The 26,661-nt window shown below is 41.3% G+C and overlaps 1 protein-coding gene across 1 annotated transcript in view; it reads left to right on the top strand.

The window, feature by feature from the left end:
- The first annotated feature begins 2,023 nt into the window (after window positions 1-2,023).
- Window positions 2,024-26,661, top strand: part of TBC1D4 (TBC1 domain family member 4) — a 98,271-nt gene continuing 73,633 nt past the window's right edge. The window contains exon 1 of the mRNA XM_069008961.1: window positions 2,024-2,665. Coding sequence (XP_068865062.1) covers window positions 2,195-2,665 — 471 coding nt within the window. The 5' untranslated portion in view covers window positions 2,024-2,194. The remainder of the gene's footprint in view (window positions 2,666-26,661) is intronic.

Genomic DNA, 26,661 nt, shown 5'->3' on the forward strand with positions numbered 1-26,661 from the left:
GCTATTCAGTATGTTGCAGCCTCCCCCTTAGGCTTCATTGGAGCAATGCTTCATTGGAGCCATTTAATGATTATCCCATCTGAAACCATTGCAAAAGAAAGTATGCAGGGGTTTTACCGCTGCTCTAGTGCAAGGCCAGTGTTTAGTTCACTTCCCAGGTAGGTTAAATTGGTCTTTGTGCTCAAGTGACTGAATTGCAGCTTCACGCTCTAGATGAATTGTCTAACCAAGCATCCCCAAAAGGGGCGAGTAGTGTTGCTGCCCTCTTCACCCCTGAGCAGTCATTCCCGCTCCCTTTGTGCCAACAGCGCTCTCTCTATAAGCGCTGTCACTTAAATTAGAGGCAGCTCACAGAACTGAACTGGCAGCATTAAACCAGTGCCAGCACTGCCGCCAGGAACCAAATAGCTCCTCTTCCAGGTGCACTGGTAAGAGGCTCACAAATTGTCATTCTGCAATGCTGTTGCACAAAATCTTAAATGCCATTCTCAGCCAAAGGGTTAGTACTAACTGTGCAGAGTGAGGGACAACAAATTTTTTAGGTTTGTGATCCACAAAATTTGACCTTTATTCTTCTAATTACCCTGGCTGTAAAATCTACTGTACAACAATGCAGTTCAGATGATCAAGTGTGTGAAAACAGTTTGGGAAAGCAATTCCAGTCTGGCTTTAACTTGTACCACTGTAGCACATATTAAAGCTGGTTCATATTCATATGAACATATTCAGCCTGCATAAGACTTTGTGCATTAGCTCCCTGTCCTAAGGGACATTGTAGGAGGTCCCTTAAGGCTTGTAGGATGCCATGAGAGAATATATATTTGAGGTCTTACCGAACAACAATATTAAGTTGAAAATTACAACTGATAAACCAGAATGCATAAAGTAGATGGTTAAACTGGAAAAAAAAGAAGAGCAAAATTGTTCAGGAAATGAGCAGAGTGGTTTGTAACAGTATGAAAATACCGCAAATGCGACAGTTTTTGTCAGTTCAGACTACTGTGGGCTGTGACCGGAGCGCTACATGACCCTCCTGTGCACAAATAATCATGCAGTCTCAAATTACACGGAGTCGCTCTTCAGCTCAAGCTACAGATGTTCTATTTGTAGGCAGGGTTAAAACGGTGGCCGTAACAACGTGTACTGGGAGTTACCGCCGCTGCTGCTACGGATTTAAACGGGGGCACTCGCTACAACTGGCAATTACCAAAAGGATGCGGATGCTGTATGGCTGGCAAAGCCTTGTCCAGCTACTTTCTCAGGTAGAGGAGACTAGTTACTAACATCTACAGTAGGTGGCGAATTTGTCGTAGACAAGAAATGTTATCGCGATAGCGACGCGGAAAGCCCCCCCCCCCTCCTCCCCCCCGTTAAAAGCTCAAGCAGGAAACAGAAGCTTAGGAAAAAAAAGGAAAATTAAAATCAGCCGTAATGAAACTCTTGACTCGGCAGTGCAGGGGGACGCTGCTGTAGCACGGCCGCGGTACGGCTGGTTCTGCTCGCGGAGGTTCTGCAGCCGGAGGAGGGGCGGCCGTGGGAGCGAAGCCGCCGCGGGCGGGGGTGCCCCGGCCCCGGGCTCCTTGCCGGGAGCCTCTTCCCCACCGACTCTCCGACTCGTCAGAATCAAAACCAACTCAGAGAGCGCTTGGGAGCTTCTGCAAACGGGGCGGGGCGGGCCCGGCAGCCTCCCCACCTCCTTCTCTCCGCCGCTCGGCGATCTTCCTCCCCTTGCAGATCTCCTCCTCCTCCTCTCTCTCCCTGCACGGCCCGCCACGCTGCGAGCCGCAGGCAAAGCCCAGCGCCCGCGGCCGCAGGGAGGCCGGCAGCACTCGGCAGAACGGGGAGCGGAGCGGAGCGCACGTTGTGTTTTCCTTTAGGGCCCGGCCCGGCGGAGCTGTCCCGCCCCTGGGCCGGGGGTGGTCGGGACGCGGAGCCAGCTTGGGGCGTATCCACGCCGCTCCTCCCCGGGGCGTTGAGGAGGAGGAGGTAAAGGAGGAGTGGGGTGTCTTGGCCGTCCTTCCCTGGCTCGCAGGCTAACCCCGCGCGGGCAGGCAGGAGGCGGCGCGGCGGCGGGGACGTGCCCGGCGGGATGTGCGCTTAGCGGCGGCCCCGGCCGAGCGCAGGCCCCGCCGGCTGCACCTGGCGCCGGGGGAAGCGGCCGCGGAGAGCCGCGTCCTGCGCCCTGACACCCGCCATGGAGAAGCGAGGGGAGGACGAGCCGCTCTCCCACCCCCTGGAGCCGGAGCCCGAGCCCGAGCCGGCGCCGCCGGCGGAGAAGCGCTTCAGGCTGTGGTACGTGGGTTCGTCGTGCCTGGACAGGCGGACCACGCTGCCCATGCTGCCCTGGCTGGTGGCCGAGATCCGCCGCCGCGGCCAGCGGCAGGAGCCCGGCGGCGCCCCGGGCAGCGGGGTGCCGGCCCGCGAGGTGCTGCTGCTGCTGGGCTGGCCCACGCTGCGCTGCGTGCCCGCCAGCCCCGGCCCCGCCGCCGGCCCCGGCAGCCCCGCGCCCGCCGTCTTCATCTTCGAGCACAAGGCGCAGCACATCGCCCGCTTCATCCACAACAGCCACGACCTCACCTACTTCGCCTACCTGATCAAGGCGCAGCCCGACAACCCCGACTCCCCCATGGCCTGCCACGTCTTCCGGGCCACCGACCCCAACCAGGCGAGTGGGGGCAGGGGGCGGGGGCGCTGCCCGGGATTTCCCCATTTGGCTCCTCTCCTCGCCGGGCGGGACCCCAGGCACTGCGCTCCGCAGCCGCGGAGGGTCTGATCTGCTCGGGCGGGGCAAGGTGATGCCTGCGGGGCGCTGCGGGGCTGCAACCCCCGCACTCCCACCCGCGGCGTGGGGGGAGCCCGCCCGGGGCCGGCCGTGCCCACCGGGCTCGTCCCGGTCTGCCTCTCCAGCTCCGGCGGCTGCAGCGCCCTTGGGCTCCGCGGAAAGGAGGGTGTGTGGGGGCACAGAGCCCCGCGTGGCCATGGGGTGCCTTGCCAGCCCCTGGCAGGCTGGGGCTACCAAGCTCTGCGGAACGCAGTGCAGGGCGAGATGGAGCCCCTTTCTTCCCGGTTCATCCTCCGTGGGGAGGCCTCGCATCCTGCAACAGCTCAATGGCAAGGGCACGGTTTACTCCACGAGCAGAAAGCAGGATTTGTGTTAAAGCGTCCCAGCAGTGCTGTCAGCGTTGGACAGGGGTCGAATAGTGGAGGATGGTGCTTTGCCTCAGACCCCCGTGGTACAGAAACCATCGTTTGTGACCAGCGGGCCCTGTTTGTGCTCACGGGTCACACTAAGGACACCTGGCCGTGCTCAGGCGCATGCAGTAGTGCTACAAACAAGGCTAGGTTTGGGTGGGGACATTTTTGATAAAGTGCCAACTGGAAAAAAAGACCTAGCAGTAAGATTATATTTTCCTGACTATCTAGCTGGCTTTGGCTCACACATCAAATATGCAGCAGACTTCTTTCTCTTCCCTGTTTAGAGTATGTGAGCAATAGTGGGTGGACACGTGGGTTGGATAATCAATTTAGCACAATGACAGCAAGAAAAAGGCCATTCGATAGCAGTCCTTTGGTTGAGTAAGTTAGAATACCTTCTCGGTTTTCATAAACTGGAGGAAAAACTCTTGCAGTTAGAAGATAGCTGACTTACTGCATGTACTGAACAGCTGCTCGGGTTTCTTTTGTTTGGGTTTTCTTAAGTGAGGTTGGTAGGAAGTATTAAGAAAACTACTGAAAAGTTTTCAGTATATTAACTTTAATTTATGGCAGCATACTGCCAGAGAGAACATGGAGGTGTTTAGGTTGCATTCATAGCTGTGGCTTAAGGACAGGCTTAGGACAGGCAGTATCCCGAGTGGAGATAACTGTGCGTAACTTGTTGGTAACTGCTATGGGTTGTGCTCTGCCAGGAGAGCACGAAGCAAGAGCATGGAGGGGATCATATCTGTCAAGGAAGGAGCCTGAATGTCCTTTTAGGAGTTTGGCAGTATGGACTGAGGCAAACTAAGGTTCCTGCTGTTGGCAGAAGATGCTGAATCAAATTTATTTCTGGGGTAGGTCTGTACTGGTACCATGAGTTTGTAAACCAATCGTGCTTTAAGACAGTGAATCCCTAGTACTCTAGTGAATGTGCAAGCTACTACGTACATTTACATTTGGAAGGCTGTTTCTGACTAAAGCTTTATCTGTATATCTTTCCTTCTTTCCTCATGGGGAAAGCGCCCCATGTGCATTGAATTAAATCAAACTGATTCTGTAGGTAAAGTCTTCTTATTGAAAGAAGTTGTTAGTGTGAACATATCTTGTTCAGTCTTTAGCTATACCTGTCAAGATTTTTTTAACTTTGTTATCATTAATAAAGAAAATATCCCTCCTAGAAGTGTTACTCAGCGCGTGACTTTGAATTACAGTGAGGGCAGTAAACGCAGAGCTAGCAATGTGATTCACAAGTGTCTGACTAACAGGATTTTTTAAGGAACCAAAAGGAAAAGAGGTGGATTTTTTTCCCTCTTCCGAGTTTTGTTATCAATTTGTCAAGGCTTGGTTGGCTAAGCCTGTCCAGGTATGTAGCTGTTGGTCTGTGCTAAAGCTTGATCCTGAGCAGGTGAAGTCAAGCTGCAGGTTACTAGCTCTAAAAATCTTCTTTCGAAGCTCTTAATTGTTTATTATAGAATTGACGCTGTCCTTGCATGCTTTCAAGATTTTTACACGCTTGTCTTTCGTAGTGGTTATATGAGCCTCATGTTGTGTATTAGCTTAGAAAGTATTTTTCACAGCTGTTATTTTAAGACGACCTCATTTTCCATCTTAGGCTACAGTGACTTTCAGCCAACCTAAGCTGGCACAGCTACTGAGAAAAGTGATCCTGTCCTCTTCAAGCCACAACCCCTTGTTTCTTCCTCTCAATTTTGTCCTCATGGCAGCACAACTGTTTGTGCAGCCATACAGCAAACAGGATCAGGGAATTGACTTGTGTTAAGCTTGCTTTTCCCTTACATTCTCTGGAGTATTTCCAAACCAGTTCCTTCATTTGCTTTACTGTGCAACCCTGGTAACTATTTACATCAAGACAGGTGGGTTGGAGGCACGAGATATCAATGAGTGGCCAAGAAGGGGAAGGGTCAGATAGCCTTTCCAGAAGTTCTAGAGAAGATCATTTCCAGAGACGGTGTAGATACTCCATTCCCTGGAATTGTTCAAGGTTGGATGCGGCTTTGAGCAACCTGGTCTAGTGGAAGGTGTTCCCTGGCAGTGGGGGTGGAATTAGCTGGTCTTTAAGACCCCTTCCAAGCCAAACCATTCTATGATCCTGTGAAGTTATGCTGACTTCAGAGTAGCCAGAGATGACTGCAAAGCCATGGTATTGTCAATTTTGGCAGTATTAGGTTTAGCAGCACGTTAAGTAACTCTGGAATGAAGGAAGGGTACAGGAGATGTCTTGTGGTCTCTGAGTTAGAAGACAGCTAGCCATAATTTTAAATGGTGGATGTTAATTATAAAAGTGAGAGGTTAATGATTGACTTTCAAGGGACTAATGCTACCATGATAATTCAAAAAACAGTGCAGGTGAGAATGAAAGTTTTGGCTTCAAGCCTGTAGCTTTGTCGCACCAGCTGTACTGCACAATGTTTAGGGTGCACATGCATTCACTATAACCACAAAAAGGGCTGCTATTCATAGAAAAAAACACTGCCTCTTGCCATTCTCTGCAAATTTCTTTACCAGAAAGCCAATGTAATATGTGCTCTGATGATGTCAGGTGGGAAGATAACATCATTTAATATTATTTACTGTGACTAGAGAAAAATGAGAGAGTGAGCTAGTAGTATGAAACACCTTCATATTTAATTTGAAAGCCTGCAAATTTTAGTCAGAGCTGAAAAGTAGGAGCCAGTGGGGTGACTCCTGTTCAGGAGTAGTACTTTGGCAGAGTGTCAAACCCAGAGCTTGTCAACATGACAATGGATGCTAAGATGCTTTTACTGGAGGGGCAGTGTGGGTGTGTGTCTCTTTTTTTGCTGTTCAATTACAAGGGGAGACATCTGAAGCCATCTGACTGGTGGAGATGGGAACAGAAATTTTTGCCCTTCCCCCCCCCGCCCTCAGAACTTGTTACAGTGTTTGCTGCTTCTTGTAACTGCTCAAAGCAGTAGCCAGCTGGAGTAGATACGGGTAGTTGTCTGTTTAGTGTTTCCTGGTATCTTCTGAGTAGCAGCCAAAGATTTGTTAGTTTTGTGTTGCTGTCATTTGAGAATTATCAGATATGCACAGACTGTACGTAGACATCAGATGACAGCATTGTCTCATTTTATATTTGACAGATTTTCTTTACAATCCTGGGAACAGGTTTGGGTTTTTTTTAACCGAAAAGTTGGAGCTTATAAATATGGCAGGCATACCCTTCTTGCAGTCACAGAGAAAAGGCTGTTTAATTGGTATTTTCAAGCTCAACTTTAACACATTTTTACCATGAAATACTGATTTTTATTCTGTAAACCAGATTTTAATTGTGTGGAACAATCAATGCAGTTTTACAATTGCCTTGAGTTCCCTCTTCTCTGGGGGAGAGGCTTATGGTATGATCTCTTTCTGCACTATTTAAATTATTATTATCATGCTGATCTAGATTGTGTGTTTCCTGCTTGAAACATGAATAAGCCTGTTTTGAGGGGGCTTTTTTTAACCTGAACTGGCATCCTAAATCAAATTATACTATACTTGATTCTTATTAGTGAAAATAGTTGTTTTCTCCATTTAAGTAAGAGCTCATTTCATGCATTTTGGTTTTCTCTTCTTAAACTTATAAGCATGATGAAAATGTTACAAAGTTTCCAAAGTAATCCAGGCTGGCTGTGAAAAAACAAAATGTTCAGGTGGACAGACCTCAGCTGAATTTAGCTCTTGTGGGTATAATCTGTGGCTGTGTCTTTGTGCTACACCCATGTATTAAGGGTCTAGGCTTTCTCAAGGTGAAGCAGCAATAATGGAGCCTTTTTAGTGATAGTGTAAAGCTGTGATAAGAACTGAAGAGACAGAAGGACAGAGACAAGAGCCGGAGACAGCTTACTTGTCAGAAACACTTGTCTATTCCAAGAATGTGTTTCTTTTCTGTTGGATAATGTGTTTCAGTAAAGCAAGGAGGTAGGACAATTGTTCTGGAAAAGCGAGGCAATCAGTACAAAGTCTAGTCAAAGGAGGCTTTTATGCTGTATTAATATCATGTTACATAAAGTTTCTTACTGGAGAATGTAAGTTAGAAATGTTTGAAGAACAAAGTTTGTCAAGTTTCCATGTGTATTTCTGTTGTCCTTTGATTTTTATGTGATATAGGAGCATGAGCTGAATGGCAATAAAGTCATGGTGTACGAAGTACATATATACAGCATTGTTGGAATTCATATTAAGGTATTGCACTGGTTGAGTTGTCTGATAGATGTGTTTTGAATAGGTATAACAGACATGACAAAATAGATACGCTCTAGGTTTTGAAGGATTCCGTAGGAAATGGGAGAGATGACATTTGGTTGATAGCACAATTTGGTTGCAGAGGAAAGATTTTCCATGACAAAGATAGGTTGTCCCAGTTTTTACCAAGAAAACAAGTCTTGGAGGGACCAAAAAAAAAGAAAAGAAACGTTTTCTAAGTTTGTGGGGGTCAGAATTTCATTCATGGGTTGAGAAACTGAAAAGGAATGACTCAGAACAAAGCATGGATGTTAAGGGCTAGCAATGAATGCAGAATTGTTTGGTGAGCAGCTTTATTATCTCTAGCTTACATGGGCTATATAGCCTCAGATGAAAAGTCTTGCACTCCCTTTTTTTGAAAATGAAAGTTGAGAGCTTAAGGTTTCATTTTCATTTCCTTAATAGATTTGGCACTTTTTTTTTTCCTGAAAATGAGAGTACTTGTCATTTTAGGCTTGTAAAGCAGTCTTTAAATTTTGAACATCTTGTCCATAATATTTTTTTTCTACATCACAAACAGAAGAAATAATAAAAACATGAAAATTGTTAAGTGTTTCTAAATGGTGGTATGTAGTCTTTTTATTCCTGGCTAATGTTTAGGAGAGGAAAGGGAATGGTTTTAAATACCCTTATCTGTTGTGTTTGTAGAAAGAATTAATTCATTTTTCCTTTTGCAGTTCATGAAAACCACCCATTATTTGAGTAATAGAAGCAATGTCTCAGAGGACTGTATTTTCAAAAAGGCAAAATAAAATACATGAAATTATGTAAGCTCACCGAGACTGGCTGTAGGTAAACAATGACCAGATAGTAAGGTTGTCTTAAAGAAAGGAGCTTGTGTGTATCTGAGAATACCAAATCAAGGCTTCTCTTCTGATTATTTGTTTCTACAGGGTTTTTTTTTTTGTCCTGTCTTTCAATGTAGGGGCAAATTCTTTTAAAAATAATTAAATAGAAACCTGTCTTAAAAAAGGTTTGGCTAGCATATGTGTGTCTTGGCAACAAGGAGAGTCTGATTTTTAGGGGTGATGAAAATCTCAGACCAAAATGGTTGAAGGTGGTTATTTATAAAAGCGAATTTTAGAAAAGATTTAATTTCTAAACAGTCATTACAAAATAGTGGTGTTCTTGATGCCTATCAATCTCTGCTCTTTGCTAGAGTTTGGTACAGCATTTGATGTGCACAGCTCACCATTCTTTGCATCTCTTCCATTGATCTTGTCCATTTGAAACTCCCTGGACATCTTGAGTTTCTCTGAGGTGAAGTAGCGAATGAATACTGCAGTGAGTTGGAACCAATTCAGACATTGCTGTCTGGTCTGTAGATCATGCAGATTTTCAGCAGCATTGTCGTGGTCCCCTCATGGTACCAGCTGTCCTCTGCCACTTGGTTTGGTTTCCTTTGTGGTTTCAGATACTGTTTCAAGACAAGAGAAAAAAAAGGAGGAGTTTATTTCCAATGTGGCTTTTATCACTTGTCACGTATGTGAATTGTGGCATCTTCCACCTTTGTGTTACATCCTGTTCTGAGGCACCTTTAGAGACCACAAGGAGGTAAAAATACCTACAAGACCTTCAAGGGTAAAAATCTAGTTGTAGAGGTCATTAAATAATATGGTGTTTCAGGGCTGCTGTAAACCAAATTCAAGGCAGTAAAGTGAAGTGATTTAATTTAGAAACAGGCTCTGTGCTTTCCTGCTGTGTATCGCCTGTAATATAGTATCTATCACCTAATTTTCTGACACTAGCAGATACATCAAGATCATTTGCAGTTACATGGGTTCCAAAATAAAGTAGAGCATCACCAATGCAAGATAGCATATGATCATTTCACAAACAACTATATTGTCCCTGGAGAGGTCAAAGTATAAAAAGACAATACTGAATGTTACTGGGCAGGATAAAAATATGGAAGTGGTTACACCAGGGATGCATGAACTATGTGACTTTCTATTTTGTGATTTATTTTGGGTACCAGAGAACATGCATAAGTTTTGGATATGCCTGTTTTCATCCATGAACATGTTGGGTTTTTTTACTCCTTTTTAGGTGTATTAATCAGGTGACATCTGGTAGATCAGTGAGTTGGACAAATAAATATTCTTGGTGGTCTTGTAGTCGTGAAATTACTCTGGTATTCCAGTTTTCCTCTTGGCATTGGTCAAAGATAAACCTGTTTGTGCTGGATGGGTTTAGTTCTGATAGTGTATTTAAGACTGAAGAGAAAAGAACATAAAAACCCAAGCAAGCAAACAAAACCACGTGCATTTGACTGAAAGGGCTCACAGTAGCCCTTGAGTTTTATATTTTTATAAAAGTTAACTATGTTTCTTGAAAAATCCATTGTTGTTATTCTGAATGCAGAATAATTATTTCTGTTATAATAACAGTGTTATTCTGAACGCAGTCATGCTCTACCAGCACAAAGCCCACGATCTCAAGCCGCTCTCCCTTCCTTGCCTCTGCCTCTCTGTAGCAGGCACTGCTTGAAATGAACAGCAACTGTGCCCCACTGTTGGAGGCAAAGCCTACTTAAAGCCATCCCTCTTAAGTGAAATGGGCTGCTCAGCCCCCCGCCCCCTCTCCCTGCTGCAGGGAATTAGGATTTAGAGTGAGAAGTTAATTACTTGGTCCTCTTCTGGAGAGGGTGGTGCTGCCAGGATTTCCACTGCTCCCCTAGCAGACTCTTTCTGCACAAAAAAAAAGGAAAAGCTTGGCACCAGCAAGACCATTAGGTATCTTTTTATCTTCCCAAGATCAAACTTGGTGTCTTGGCTTCAGTTGCAGTGCTTAAACATGGCTTTTCTGTCCTTTTGTGTGGTTTTAGTTGAGTCAACTGAACAAAAACCTTCAACATGTACTTCAAAGGCTGTCATAGCATGAAGTTCAGATAAGGTAGATGGAATATAGTAAATACATGTAAAACATGTCTTAAATTTTATTTTTCTGTTCAGAGCCTCAAAAAGATGTCATGAGCTAATAATTGCCTAGTTGTGTTACAACTCCTTTCAGTTTGGATCATTTATAAGAGTGGCAAAATACTTCAGTTGAACCACTGCAAAAAAGAAATTTTTTTTTTCAGTTTTTAATTTTTATTGGACTCCTAATGCTATTCGCAAACTCTGCTTGGTGCTTTGGAGGAATTGTATCTGTTAAACCACATTATCTGAGTTTATAAGCTACTTGTAGTAGTGAGTTGTCTTCATCTCTGTTCAAATCTGGTTGCTTTCTCATGGAATCTGTAATTTCCTTTTTTAAAATCATTTTATGTATTCTGAATTAGGCTTTTACGAAAAATATTTTCTAGAAATTTGGAAGGGTAATATGGTAAGGATTTTCTTCTTCATCTCTGGAACTGCTGAAGATAGAGGATTGTACAGTATTGGGCACGTGGCACTTTTCGGAAGGATTAAATTAATTTAAAATGCAAACATGAGAGAGTGTTATTCAAAGCCAGTGTGAAAGACTTGTAGAAGCTGTTGGGTAAGATAAAACCAATACCATAAAAGTGTGGCCTTTTTCCAGCTCTACCATCCATAGCTCTGCAGTTTTCCCTCTCCCGTTACAGCTGACTTTAAGGGTGTATTTCACGCATGAAGTTCATTTTTGTATGTTGACAAACCTTAACAAAGAGCTTGCTCTGTTAAAATGACTGGAGTTATGCTTTATTTCATTACTCTTCCTGGCAGGAACATGTAGCAATATCTACATAGTGCTGTTTAGAGATCCTTGAAGCATTGAAAAACATGTTGAGGGAAGTCAGAATATTATCCTCCAGGGCATAGCAGTGACTGCCTTCCAGACTCTTTGTGATTTTGTTTTTCATAGCAAGATAAATAAATATTTATTTTTTAGAATGCTGGTGTTAAATATATTTCATGTACTATGTGACGCAGATATGGGTTTCCTGTTATGTTAATTCAGAAAAAGGGCAAAAAGCAGCAATGTCCCTGGTACTTTGGGAATAGTCAGTGGTCTGTGGGTTCTTAAGTGTTTCTGAAACAGTAAATATTCAGTAACAGAGCAGTGAAAGGCTAGGATGTGCAGTGCTAACTTGTTGAAGCATATTTTTATGTGCCTGCTCATAGTTTGTTTCTTGCTTTGGCTTGATTATTTCTAACAACTCCATCTCAAGTTATGGTAAGATTTCTAAATAAAAATAGAGTAGGCTAATATATATTTAACAGTGCTGTATTTGCCAGGGAGGAACTAGTTGCTTGCTTGCTGCTTGGCTGAAGGGCAGAAATGAAGCATCACACCAGCTCCAGCTAAACCCTGTGCTGAAAGCTGATGTTTGACCTTCAGGTGCTGTACAAATGCAAAGGTCTGCAATTCCTGCCTGCCCCAGCTCTGTCACAGTGTGCAAAATTATAGCTTTGGTAGTCTAAGGTGAAAAAATTAATTCCTGCTTTTGTGCAGATTAGAAGGTGAAGGGATTGTGTGTATGACCTGCTGCCGCACTTGGCAAGGAAAATAAATACCAGGCTGCCCTCAGTGTCATGGTACTTCTGTGGCAATCTAAGCAGTTAGGTCACAAATTGCCAAACAGGCTACTGTAACTATACTATACAAAAACAAAAGAACAAGAACATATCTTAAGATCCCAAAATGCTGCTCTGATGTACAGATCCCATAACAACTGGTAAGACAGTTTTCTATGGAAAATATTGCTCTTTCTGTAAAATTTGGTTTAGGCTTGTGTACAAGGCTTGGTTTTTTTAGGGAGAGCAATTTCAAACAAGTATCCCTTTTGTAGACAGTACTTCTGACCTGACTTTATGGTCATACTCAATGAGGGCCTCATTTTCTGTGCAGCACAACTGCAAACTTTAGCAGTACAAAAAATAACTTGTAAAGAGGATACACTTTTTTTTGTAAACCAACTACATTATAAATAGATGCAAGATGTTGGCTCTTCTTCAGCAGTAGTTTTTTGGGTGAACCATGCCAAAAGAAGATCAAGTGAGCCTTTCAGTAGGAGCAACACACCATACTTTTATTTAAGTTATTCATGAAGAAACACACCCAGATTATCCATGGCATATGTGTGCATATATTCAGATTTAGCCTTGAGAAAATTTGCTGACCTAAACATGGAAGCAGAGTGGGAGCAAGGCAACATGACTAAAGCCAGCTCAGAAGGAGTGGGTTTACATCCTGGCACTGTGCCTTGGATTCCCTGTCTGCTTAGTGCTAGGGAGAACTAAAAATATCTGCAGTTTAGTGGGATAGTGTGAAGTTTACAAAATGAATCAGTTTCTTCCATATTGACCTTCTGTCTGCAGAAATCACCACAGAAGAAGGTGATATAAAAAAAATAATATAGAGCTATCAATCAATCTGTATGAATACTGTGGAGTTTTTTAGGGAATTTTTTTCCCCTTTGTTCAATATGTATGTTGTCCTTAAAATATATAGCATTACAATTGCGAGTGTGAGAAACATGGAGACCAGCCCAGACTGCTATGTTTGCTTGAGTTTTGTGTTTCTTTATGTAACCAAGTATTTTATTTCTGTATGATTGCTTACTGTTCTGCATTTTACTTAAAATCATAGTCTTGCTGGTTGTAGCTGTATGGGAGTTTTAAAGAGAACTTCATGTTTAGTGAAAATTAGAGGTTAAAACCCATTTTTAACAATACCATCAGTAGTAAGCTGAACAGAAGCTTAGCTGTGGTGCCTTTTTATTTCTTATCTGAATTTAAATTTTTAAGATTTGACAACCTATTTGATATGTTTCTGCCCTGAGTTCTCACATGACCACCATAAAAAGGTTTTGAGAAGATTTTGAGAAGACAATTTTTGTATTTCTGCAGCACAACAGAGTGGATGCTTTAGGATGTTACTTCTAGAAGTGTCAACCTCAGCAAGACAGGGATGTATACGTATATGCTGCTGTTCATTACCTATCAAGTAACAAATCTGCAAGACTCACATTATTATCTGGATTATCATAAGCTTTCCTATTATGCTAAGCTTGAAGTATCAAAATGAAACATTGCAGTGCTATTTCACTCTTTTCCAAGCCAGCCTGTAATACTGGAGATTCTTTTAGCTATTTAGTCCTGCTGTTATGCTTTGCAATTCTACTATTACACTTTATACACGTAGTTTACCATCACCTGAAAAACTCTGGCAGAGTTCCACTAGCTTTGACACTCATGTTGCGGATTTTAAAATTCTTACCGTAGCTCTGCGGAAAGCTCAGAATGTTCTTTGGAGTCCCACAGGTTGTTGCTGTCCTTGTGGAGACACAGCACCCAGCCCTGTCCTGGGCTGCTTGGTTAGAAATAAAGAGTAGGCTTAATAGTGTCCTGTTACACAGGTCAATGAATTCACTTGAGCATACTGCTGCCACGTGGGCTCCCCAGCCATGTTTCAGGGAGCAGTGTACACAAATTGTAATGGATCACTGCTCTTGGAAGGGCTGTTGTTATGCACCCACAAGAGCCCTGCATGAAACTATGCAGGGTCTGCTTCATGCTTTCATCCCTGGTTTAATTGCTTTGGGTTGGTTTCAGAGGGCTATTCAGTGAACAACTTAAGACTCTGTCCAGAGAGCCCTGCTCTGAAACAGGATCCAAGGCACGAAAATCATTGTCAGAATTGCACAGTGTTTTCCTGTAGGATCACCAGCTGCTAGAAGATAATACTACTTCACTACTCTGTTACTGCTTTAAGTGTCATCCTACTAACAAATATAGCAGTCTCTTACTATTACTGTGTCATAAAAGTAATACTCTGAAAGTTTTTTCTTCCTGTACTGTTCCTATTAAAATATGAAAATATCTTTTAGCTCAGTTGAATAAACAGGTGAGTAAGGATGTGACAGGTTTCTAATTCAGTTTCAGTATGGATTGCTATTGTCATTTGGAGACCTAAGGAAACAGCAAATCTACGTGCCAATAGAAGTTTGCATGACTCTGTGGTATGCACCTGGAGTGTTCTTTGGGAGCACACTTCTTGAAGGGATGTTTTCTCTAGTTAACCTGTGAGTTTTCTCTAGATCACTTGGGAGTGATCACAGTGTAGGTGGGATTGGGAACTGCACCATGAAGGTAATGGGGAATCTGGTACAGAAATCAGAGCTGCCCGCAGAACAGTAAAGAACACAGATCCCTGTGAGATCCCTTACTGATTGTTAACAGATGCATTACTTTTCAAATTTCTGGGCTTTTCCAGTCTTTTTACCATATGGGTATAGAAGTCCACTGCTTAGTATTTTCTTACGTCCTATCTGTTGCTCTTCTGTTTCTCTCAGCTCCTTGAAATTGTACCAGTCCGGGATTATAATCTTTGGTTTTTGCAGAAGTTATTGGTACTGCATGCAGTATTATCAATCATGAAGAGTCATGATTCTGACCATAGGGGAAAAAGATAATAGTCCCTTTAACCCTACTGCTTCCCACAGGTCACCGGCCCCAAATTAAAACTTGAAAGGAAAAAAAGCAGTTACTCATTATTTTGGTTGCTTGCTGCCAGGAGCTGAGCTTTTCAGATACAGCTATCAGGTTTATAAAATTTTTAACTTTATTCCTGTTCATATTGCTTGTTCCAAGTTTCAAATTTTAGAAGTATCACCAAGACTAGTTTGGGGTTTTGTTGTTGTTTGGGTTTTTTGTTTGTTTTTTGGTGTTTTTTCGGCTTTTTTGGTTTTTTTTTCGGTTTTCCTATGTTGATATTAACAGGTTTTTTAAAATGTATGTTCTGGTAACAGCTGTTTATTGAATAGCAACTTAAACAGAAAATTTTATGTGAAAATGATCATGCATGATGTTCATTATAATTTTAATAGAGCTGTTCTGCTGTTCTAATGTTTTTACTTGCTCAAAGTTCCTTTGCATTTAAAGTTTAGTTTCACCTTCACACCCTTTTTTTAAAATACATGACCTGGCACAAATTTATTTTTAAGTGATACTGCCAATGGCCGATGAGCAGTGAAAGCTAGTCTCCTTGGTAACCAACACAGTTGTATTGTGTTTCAGAAGGAAGGTATGAGTAACAAAAGATCCTCAAACAAATAAAAACCCCAACCTCTACTATAGAGGGAAGGTATGCTGTGCTATATGGTAAAAGGCTGTAATATTAGCAGAATAACTCCTGGAGCCTAATATGAACAGCTGAGTCATTTATAGCTGCTGGTGAGATGAATTGCTGCTGAAGGATGCTTGTTACTGCATGCCTGCTGCTACAGCTGGTGGATTGCCTGGTTAAGAGCAAAGTAAACTTGAACCTGGTAAAAATTGCTGTGAAAAGTACACTCCAGATAAGCGTACTTTAATCTCTGTAACATTTAATTGGTTCAACAGCATTTTCTAGTGCCTCAGGTTTTCAAATGTGCAAACATACTTATGACATTGACATAACTATAAATTTCCAATTTATTCTTCTCTATCAGTCTCCTAGTAATAGTAGCAGAGAGCACATTCTTTTTTACTGTTAATACAGGTAGGGTTCATATATCAAAATATAATGTTGATATCTGTCCTTGGGAGTCTCCTGACTATTGCTTCTCTGCTTCTTAATGCAGTACTAGGCTGCTATTGTAGGTCACTATGCTGATGGTCATGTCTATGTAATGAGGTTTTAATGGGTTTAGTATGAGCCTCAGAGTATGCAACTACGTAAAATTAATCTCTCAAAAATTTCTATTCACTTTGTTATCTTTGAACATCATGTCCTTTGGAAGATTGTTTTGACAGATTAGTTAATTAATTGTAAGGCAAGGAGCGCTTCTACCTTCCTTAATCTTGACTTGCCTCCCAGCTGCTTTTTACAAGCAAGCAGACTTAAAACTGAGCATCAAGAATAATTGCAAGCCCCTGCCCCAGTGCACTGTGGCAAAGGGTGAGTAGGTAAAGTTCTTAACAATCCTTCAGTTGTCTCACTGATCTTAAAGAAGCTAGCAAATTGATGTGACTTGAAACTATACATTACAAAATTTCAGAGTGCCATTTCGGGGAGGACAGCAACATAGATTAAAGCAAAAGGCAAAAGCCGGGCAATTCCCCTGCTCCATGGGGGAATAGTGATGCTTCCATGGGAGTCTGCCGGAGGAGTGATTAGTGGCCACTCATATGAAAGGCAAGTTTTTGGTGTCCTGTATGATAATCAGGCTCCTGAATAATTAAGCAGTGACTCTGACATATACACTCCATCTGTTTCTTGAATCATGTTATTTCTAACACCAAACACAGTTAGTTGCCGGTTTGCTTACAGATGTAGCACTACAGCTACAAGTTTACAGTATAAGTCACTATCTGAATACCCTCCTGGGCCTCATACCTCCTGTTATCCATGTCACCACTTGTCTGCATAGTTTGAATAACATGAAGGAAAAAAACCCCAAATACAGTAGCAATTTTTTCAAGCATATTACATCTAGGCACTCACAGATTCGAGTCCCACAGAGAACCAGAGACATGCCCCCTGTCTTTTGACCAGGTAGCTCAGAGTGCTCCGACAGTTCTTTGTTACCCAGTAGCTTCTTTCTGTCAACCTGGATGGTCTCAGCCAGAATGCATCAGTGCACACCTCTTGCTTGAGCCTCCAGAGTATAAACTAACAGATGGTGTTGGCTAAGGAATGAGGGGACATTAACTGCATCAAAATTGCTCATTAAAAGATGCTGTTGCCTGAAAATGTTTTTGAATAGCTCAAGCATGGAAATTCCATTCATAAAAGCATTATTTCTTTGTGCCCCAGAAATAGGTTGGAAATAAATTGATATGATTAGATGTAGGTTGTTTTAGAGATGAGTAAATTAAAAAAAAAAAAAGGTGCTAATAGAGGTGGGTTTGCTTTATGTGCAGAATGCTTATTAGGACTATAAACAAGATCAGTTATTTTCAAGAATATATTGAGTCACTGGCAATTTTTAATAGTCCTGATTAACAAAAATGCCTATTTCATGTGTTTGGGGAGCTCTAATGCTTGTGTATTTCTCCAGCTTTTCAGTGAAGGATGATTGTGTCTCAGTAAAATTTCCCTGCAGCTTTCACCATAATTACATTTTCTCAAGAATAAGTGGCTTTTACTTTGCTGTTTCAGAGTCTAAGTATCTAATGTTTATATGTTGCATCTTTCACTTTGTATCCCAAGAATTCCCACATGCGGTAGTATAAAGCAAAAACATCCGTGCCTCGCAAAAAAAGATACATGGGAACACTTAGACCTTGTAAAGTAGTTTGGATGTGATCAAGTATAAGTGTATTTTTTGTAGCTGGTTCTGCAGTTTCACATAAAGGCATCTGCAGCTATGGTGCTGATGGCTGCTTTGAACAACACGAGTCCTGTTTCAGCAAACGTCAACCTCCTGTTTGTGGGACTGATCATCTTTAAATGTCCAGCTCACTCCCTATTGCATAGATAAGTTCCTTTCCTTCTAGATCCCCTGCTGAGAACATGGGATCATAGCTGTAATTTCTATTAAAGTACCTTACTTCAGGTTGTTTCCCAGCTTGTAAACAACTTTTGTGACCTTGCAGTCATGCTGCCGCCTTGTGAGCTGCAGTTCCTGGTTGAACACAATTGCCAAGTGTTACAGCTGGGCTGGCACAAAAATGCCAGTTCTTGCACAGAACTACATTATTCTGCTGATTTTACATGCTTAAAAACTTAGAAGTGGTGATTCTTTCCAAGCTGATTTCTAAAGGCACGGGCCTTTCAGGTGTTCTTGGACAACTCCAGCTGACTTCAGGGACTTGGCTCGTGTAGAAATTTTCCTGAAATTGGCTGCAAGCCCAAAATTTGACTGGGAAGGTTAATCTGAAGAGTGCTATGGTTAGGTCTTGTTTCCAGATGAAAGCTTGTTTGTAAATTTTGATTTTTACCAAGGCAAATGTTCTTTCATTTATTCATGAGCTGAAGAAATGAAATGTGCTTTAGTGGAAAGGTGTGTAGGATGTCACCTATCCTCTTCCAGCAGGCATACTTTATTATGAAGTAGAAACTTCAAATAATTGCAAAACATTCTAAGAATAAGCTGTTACTTGTTTTCCCACAAACTTAGGAACTGAAGAACGTGCTATTGGATCTTTTATTCCAAGTACTTCTTGTAGTAGATTACAGTTTTATGTGACCTTCTCATAACTTCAGGGTTTTTTGGAAAAAGCAGTTTTATTAGAAATATGCCACAGACATTAAGAGTGAGGGCAAACTGAAGAATTTGGACAAGGCATTTCCAGATGCCTTGAAAGAGTTGCTTGTGGTGATTTTATTTTTTAACAGAATCCAAAACCCAGGCAAAAAGTGTATTTCTTTCTTAGCAGTGGCTGAACTTCTTTGCAGATGTCAGTCCAGAAAGGTTGGTTGTGATCTGAAAACAGAGCTATTGTGTCATGAACTATTGCCTCATTTGAGCAGCCTTTAATTGTAGGAGTTACATGTAACTTTTAAAATAAAACTATTGGTTGGGGAGAAACCAACATCCAGGTGGTGCTCTTCCTTAGAAGAGTGGACATTATTTTACATTGTTGAAAGTGCCATCAAGCGTTTCCACATGGATTTTCTGGGCTGGGGATATGGAATGGTGTCTCTTTCTGTCAGATATTTTTGGCTGAGAAGTGATGAGAACTACCAAACTACCAAAATTGTGGGGGGAAAAAGGAATGGAGCTTAATATATGCAGAAAGGTCTGTTTCCTTTAAGCTCACCAGGACATGGAACCTTTATGAGTTAAGATCCACAAATTTGGTGGGCAGCTGGTTTTGCTATAGAAATGTTAGTGCTTGACTTCTCAAACATTCAGTTTTCTGCAAGCAGCATGGTTCTAGTGCTTTTGAAATTATGAATGTTCAGAAGCATTACTTCCATTCATGTTTTCAATAAAAATGTTGTGGTTTCTGTTGTATTTTAAGCGCTGGTGCACTGTTGTTTCCCTCCAGATGGATTGACAGACCAACAAGAGGAACTAGAGAGGAACCCTAGCCTTTGGGGGTGGGAGTGGCTCTAAAAATAGAGATTGCTTTAAGGTCATCTTCAAGAAGGATGGAAGATGTTGATGCAGTTAGCTGATCCTTTGCTCATGGTCTCATATTCTTACTTCTGAGCAAACACCGGGAGATGGAGCATCTTCCTGGTACAGCAGTGTTGGGGTTATGAAGAGGTGAGCCTCAGCAGACCTATTGGTCCTCCTTTGTACATTTAAAAGCAGACAGTGAAGACAGGACACATGGGCTAGATACTGTGTGCTGTTCGGAGAGCTGGTGAAATCCATACGTGTGCTGTCCAGTGCTAAGCCTGCTTCTGCAGGAAGAGAGCCCTAAGGAGATGCTTTTCAGGTCAGAGTAAAACTAGGAGGTACTTGCATGTCTTGGCTTTAAGCATCTAGAGCCAGGAGTGTGATAGATGTTCCCCTGATGTTATGGGAAAGGTAGATTAAAATCTAGTTGATTTCTGTAAATTCAGAGATGTTAAGAATTACTAGAGTTTATTAATTCCCTGCACCGTTCAGTCAAAGTAATTTCATTTGCAAGAGAAGGGCCTTCCAATAGCATTAGAAGTAATTTCACAGCTTAAATGAATTCAGTCACGCCTCTGTAGTAAAGAGTGCATTACCCTTTTTATTACCATCTGTGAAAAATGCATTCAGCTGCATTTGAATTCAAGACACAATGGTGAGACTGGGCTGTGAATAGCTGAAAGTGACTGGTCTCATTTTTGAGAAGGTATTTCCTGATAAATGCATCTGTTTATCAAATAGAGTTTCAGAAGGGAAATGATTACTCATTTACTGAATTTAAAGGACAGGCTTTTATAGCCTAAGTTTTAGTAACCACTCTTAATATGCAGCAACTACTTTTTAGAATGGTAGCATGTATTAAGGGCAGATAAGACTCTTTGAGATGAATAGTCTGTCACCTCTTAAAAAAATCACCATTTATCTTAAATGCAAATGTGAAATTCCCTGATACTCTTTGAGATACATATTATTTTAAAAAAAAATTGTGGCATTTCTTCAGATTTCCATGGCTTTTTGGTGATTAACACCTAGATTACCTGTAAAAACAGGTTAATTTGTCCACACACACTTCTGTTTCCCTTTGAAGTTTCCAGCTCTGTCTGTTGGTAATGGCTGCTTGGTCTCTTAATTTTCTTTACAGAGTAAAGAAACTGCAGCAGTTTTTAATCACTTTTAGGCATTTCTGAATTTGAAACAATCAGCTTGGACAGGCTGCATTTGAGACAGAAGCAGATTTGGTGCCCTGAATCCATTCAGTATTACAAACTTGTTTAATAGGTTTAAAATAAACAGACTTTATTTTTAAGTATGAGCTGACATGCGAAGATCAAAATTCTTTGCCAGCTGTGGGCAGAGACAAATGGGCCTAACAGGGGCAGAGGTCTCTTAAAATACATAACTCTTTAAAGGGACAGCATTGTGGACCATATGCTTTATTTTACAATTAGACTTCACAGAAACAGCCAATTTTATTTGATTTTGGTTGTTAACTGTTTTTATCAGATGGAGTTTATCCTGTGCCTTTACAGGTCCAGCTAAACTGCACTTCAAAAGAATATTAAGAATCCACCTAAGTAGATGAGAACATAAAAAGTTCAGAAATAAGCTGAAATACAACTCTCTTGCACAGAGAGGATCATGGAGTCTGACTTTTGTTTGACATAATGCCACAAAGAGTGAGTGGTGTATAAAAAAACCCCAAAACACCACAACAAAATACAGACGTGATGGAGGGTAGTCCTTCAGTTTTCTTAACTTTTCAAGAAGGTTGGAATTGGTGATGTGGGGCACTGTATCCTCGCCTTTTGAGTAAGAAAGTGACGGGGGACAAAAACTGTCATGAGTCTCATTGTTACATTTATATACATGTATATACACACACCCCAACTGTGGTATATAAAGAGAGGAGAAATTCCATTTGTTAAGACTCTTAAAGAGCCAAGGAGGTTCAGAAAGCTTTGGAACAAACTGTGTGATGGGAGCAGTTGAGTGTTCAACAGTTACTTACTCTCATATTGTTTCAATTAGGATTGCAACAGGAAGGAAGTTTCCATGAGAGATTGCCTCACGTACCCATCAGAATGCCAGTTTATTTTAGTTGTTCAGTGCAAGCTTTATATAGCTCTAACACGAGTTCAGCAAAATTGCTCTGTTTTGCACAAATAAGCTGCACAAATTGCACTGTTCTAGTTCTCAGATCAAAGGTAGGTGACAGATTTGTCTTTACAAGGTGAAATCCATTGGGATTGTTTCTTGATGTCAGAAAATAAACTAGGTCCTTCCTTGGTACTTGTAGTATGAGAGAGACCAGGAATGGTTTTCAGCTTGTGATTCTGCTTTACTCTGTCCATGACATAAGGTCCAGGTTCACACTGCCTCCTGCATACTTTTTATCGTTAGAGAGCCCCCAGAGCAGGAGGAGAGCTGTGCTGCGCCCCAGAAGTCTCCTCAGTCTGAAGAGCAAACCTACCTCATTGACCAGAGGGCGTCATGGAATGGCCTCACCTCTGTCCTATCAGAGTCATTTGGCATGTGTTACAGCAGAGGGCCAGAATTTGCCTCTGGAAACCAGGCATACCAAAAAAACCCCTTTTCCTCAGAAACTGAAATTGCTTTCTTACCAGAACATTTATTTTCTGCTGCTTTCTGCCTTTTCAAAGCAGATGTTTGGCAGCTGACTGCTTGCTGATTCCCGGTGTGGAACGAGCCAAGCTACATCCTAGATCTGTTGATTAGTTGGAGCTGAGGCTGTTCCCAAAGCGCTGAGCCTGTCCTCTGAGCAGTGAATCAGAACATGAGAATCCCATCCAGGCCATCACTCAGATGATACAATTGATTAAAAAAAAAAAAAGTTACATGTGTTCTCGCTTTACAGTGGCTCAAGGTCAACCATGTAGAACCTTTTGGTTTAGGGTTCCTAATCAACACACAGTCCTTTAAGCCTTTATTGGAAACACCAAAATACTTCTGTGGAACATAACCTTCAGGCACCATGGACAAGTATTGTGTTATGCAAGAGCTATTTTTAATGTATTAAAGATTAACATGGATGTATAAAGTTAATCAGGAATAAACATCCTGTGCTGATAAGGTAAAAATCATTCTCCATTTGTTAATAGTCCTATTTTTAAGAGATCCCAAATTAGATCTAAAGGTTGTTTTTTTATAGCCAGACACTGATCCATGGAGTAGTCAGTCAGGACTATAACTTTTCTTAAAGAAATGCATCGTTTACAGTGACTGACCTTTTTTTCTTTGACTTTTCATCTTTATTACTAAATAGAAAAGTAAATCTGTCCCTTCACTTTTCCACTGTTGCACATTTAAATAGCGGTAGAAAAGAACCTAAAATCTAAGGAAGCAATGACTGTAATAAATGTTCTTTGACATCTAGCATGTATATAGGCTGAGAAACAAAGTTACTATTCATTTTGGAATATTAATTTGCATTTTATGGTTCCCAATCTAAATTTGACCAAAAAAATACCGTAAAAGCACATAAACCAATAAGGAAATGATGAGCAGTAGGAGTTCCATTGATGCATTCTGAAGGGTTTTCTTTAAGCACGACTTGAAAGCAGAGTTATAAGATTTCCAAATACTTTTCAGTAATCTTGCAAGTGTTAAAGCTCAGGCATTTCACATGGTTTGTAACCAAAACAAAATGCTCCCATGTAATTGGGGAAAGTGTAGTGCAAGACTGCATGATTCTGCTGAACCTTTTTTTGGCTGCATCTCTCATCAGTCAGAAACCAGGGTTATGCTTATTTCTGGAGTTTGCTTAAGCTCTCAGCAATTACGCTTTATGATTAGCTACTACAAGTTCTCTCGTAGTCCAAATAAGCTTTTAACTCTCAGAAGTGGAATAGGAGATTGTAATTTGTACTCAAGAGGTTTCTTGGCAGAGGTTAAATGTAACCCTGCTCCTTGGCATACATTAGAGAGGCTTTAGCATTGTCCCAGAATGGTAGGACTCACATTCTCTCACATGCAGCGTCCCTTAAATGCCAGAAAGTTTTTATTGCCTCTGCAGTTTTTTCATCCTCCTGGGCACACAATCTGGCTACTTCCAGGGCCACCTTTTCTCTCCCCATTTAGATACAAAATAACACAACAAAAACTAGTTTGTAGAAGCAAATTAGAGTATTAGGTATTTGGAAGCTGTGGCCTTGAGGATGTTTTCCTTGTCCTGCCCTGGCAGGAGAAGAGGAAACCACAGCAAGCATGTGTTACCTTGCTTCCTACTCCTACCTATATTTAAACCTTTTTTTGTCACAAGCCATATGGTGCTTCTCCTTTGGAGGAGTGCAAAGTATTGGTAAGGATGTTAGGAGAAAAATGCCTTTAGAAAGGCACTACATCACCTGGAGGAGGAGGTTGCAAATGTGGGATCACTGGACTTACTTCCCTTCAGGCTCTCTTCCCGTGCAAAGGCAGTCTGTAAAGCTGTCCTGGTTCAGTTTCTAGTATTTCTAGCAATCCGCAGGCTGTTGGCCAGAGTGTTTCAGTTTGTGTATAGTTTAAGCTGTCACATTTTAATTGAAGGGGAAGGATGTCAGTTATTTAAAGCTTCCTCCAAAGGTTTTCACAAATTAAATCTGCTATAACAATGATGTTAATTGCACCAATAAAGCACTTGAGTCTCAGCAAAAGCCTTAGCTAGCTCTCTTGGATATATTTCTTGAACTGTTTGTTTCAGCTGCTTAACTTTAATTTCACTTGTTCAAGGGCTGTTGGAAAGGTTACCAAACTGGCTGAAGATGTCACAACAGCTAGATACATTGTAAGGCAGCTTAAATTTTTAAATCCTAAATCCTGTAAAATACAGATAAACAGGGAAGATGTTTCTGCTACAGTCATTTCATCTGCTTCTATATTTAACTGTGTTGCAATTAAAGTTCCGGTAGCTTAGAAATAAAGGAGTAAAAATATGATGCTTTAAAGCAGTAACACTGTGCTATTCTTTCCTGAAAAGAGTTAGTATATTAGATAAAATATGTCATAAGTGACAAGAAGGATTAATTTTGACAGTAAGCTTTGAAGTGATGTGGTTGGACAAAAATTTTAGCAGATGTGGGTATTTGCTGAAGAATCTGGATTTGCAGACTATTAAATATGGTATGAATTACAAATTAAGGCTACTTGAAAGCTCCTTCACCTTCTATGCCTGCAACTGTGTTCTTAGACTCCATATTCTGAGTTTTTCTCCTCCTAAATTGGAAAGTGCTAAAGAGTAACTCTGTTTTGTTAGCTAATTGTTCCTTAATGTTCAGTAGCATAACTGAGTAACAGAAATCTACAAAAGCATGCGTTTTGCTAGTTACCATTATAAAAAAACAGCCAAGAAAACATTTCTTTCAGAAAGGAAGAAAACTTTAAGTTTTTATAATTTCTGTTACAATGCTTTTTTTTTTAAATATGTCTGTGGTAATGCTTTTATTTTAAAATAAACCTGAATGTTTCTTAAGGGGGTGGAGGCACGTCTTGCAGAAGAGCTGGGCAAACAGCACCAGGAACTGCTAGAAACAATTTGGGAACAGCTAAAGGGAAAAGGGTTCCAGGGCTGTTCACATCTAAGTTTGGATATCTATTGGTCAAGTTGCTGTGGCTTTCCACAAGAAAGCTACAGACAAAGAGAAATCCAGACCTCTATTTACAAGAGATGCTGTCATTCCCTGACTTTTTTTTTAACTGCTAAATGGTTAAGCATCTTCCATCCAAGCATGTTGTTCTGAATGGGACATCATCTTACAACAGGTCTGTAGTCTTACCTTTTTTTTTTTTGTTGTAGTAACAGCAGTGCTTTATTTCACTGCAAGTTGAAAAGCTTGTATCAGACAGGTCTTGACAGGCAGGTGCAAAAAAAAAAAAATCGATGTAATTTAAATTAACTAAGGACTTCAGCTCATGTTGCTGAGTATTTGAAAAGGCTGATTAGCATTTACTTTAGATAATGGAAAGTTTGGCTAGGTTTTTCCGTGGGAGCCAGTGACTGACAAAATCAACACCTTAATCAGCTGCTATGTTCCTCATGCACAGTCAAAGCTCCTGCGTGTTTTGTTATTAACCAGGAATGTTTACGTGTTTCTAACTGAAATGTTAGTTCAGAGCAGGTGTCCCGTGGACCTGTTGTGCCTCCCAGCAAGGTTACCTGCATTCAGCTTGTAGGCTCTGCCCTCAGTTATCCTGGTGGAACTCCAGACTCCTGATAAAACCCCAGACAAAATTTGCGGCTGTAGGAGAAGGTAGTGCCAATGAAGGCAAAAGTTTACTGTTGCATTTTATTTGTCAACATAAAAAAATACATCTTCCCCTCAAAACAACAAAACAATAGTACTTGATTTTTTAATTTTAAGCTTCGTTACCAGAACTACCAATGGAACTAAAAAATGGTTGGATTATGAAAGGCAGGTTGTTACTGAGGTACCAGAAAGTGAACTGTCTCTGCTATTTTTTTGAAGCTACAAAAAAGCACTTGTCCTAAAACACATGAAGGTGATTTGTATGGGCTGCCTTGGAGCTCCTGTTTTCCCATGCAAAATCTGTACTCTGTCAGTTTTACTATTGCTTGTTTTCATCTACTTGCCTTTCTTTCTCTATGTATGCTGTTACAAGAATTCTGTGGTGTTGCCTTGAGAGTAAAACTGTTTAGGATGATAATGACAGGTTTGGCTCTTCAGAACAGGTTGCCATGTGGGTTGTACTTAAAATGTCATCTGGAATAGTCCCTGTGGAGAGAAGTTCTAAAATGGTTTAGCCTTCAGTAGGAAGCTCTGATTAGAACAGCTACACTGTTGGGACATCCATTATTTTAGGGTGGACTTTGCCCTGGATAAAAACTTGAATGGAGATGAGAAAAAAAAAAAAAATGGAAGAGTGCAAAAATTATAGCATAATGATCTGTATAGATTTATAAGTTGCTTAAATACTGAGATCTCTGATGTATATAGTGTTTCTGTGTCTGATAGAGCTGAGACATCAGTGCTGTGGAACTAGTGCTTCAGACATCTATGAAAGTGAGGGAGATAAAGGAAAGGAGGCTTGCTTTGGGCAATGGGTCCTATTCCCCGAACATCTGGGGGGCTAAGATGGAGTCTGATTATGATGTTCTTTCAGTTGTGGTAGAAGAAAGCTAAAGCTGGGGAAAAAAAATCACTGTATTACACAGAGAGAGGCTTTAGTGCACCAAGTTATGCATCAGGCTGTTACCTTCTTCTATCCAAAAGGTACCTTCA

Source organism: Aphelocoma coerulescens, chromosome 1 (assembly GCF_041296385.1).
Source record: "Aphelocoma coerulescens isolate FSJ_1873_10779 chromosome 1, UR_Acoe_1.0, whole genome shotgun sequence".
Lineage (NCBI taxonomy): Eukaryota > Metazoa > Chordata > Aves > Passeriformes > Corvidae > Aphelocoma > Aphelocoma coerulescens.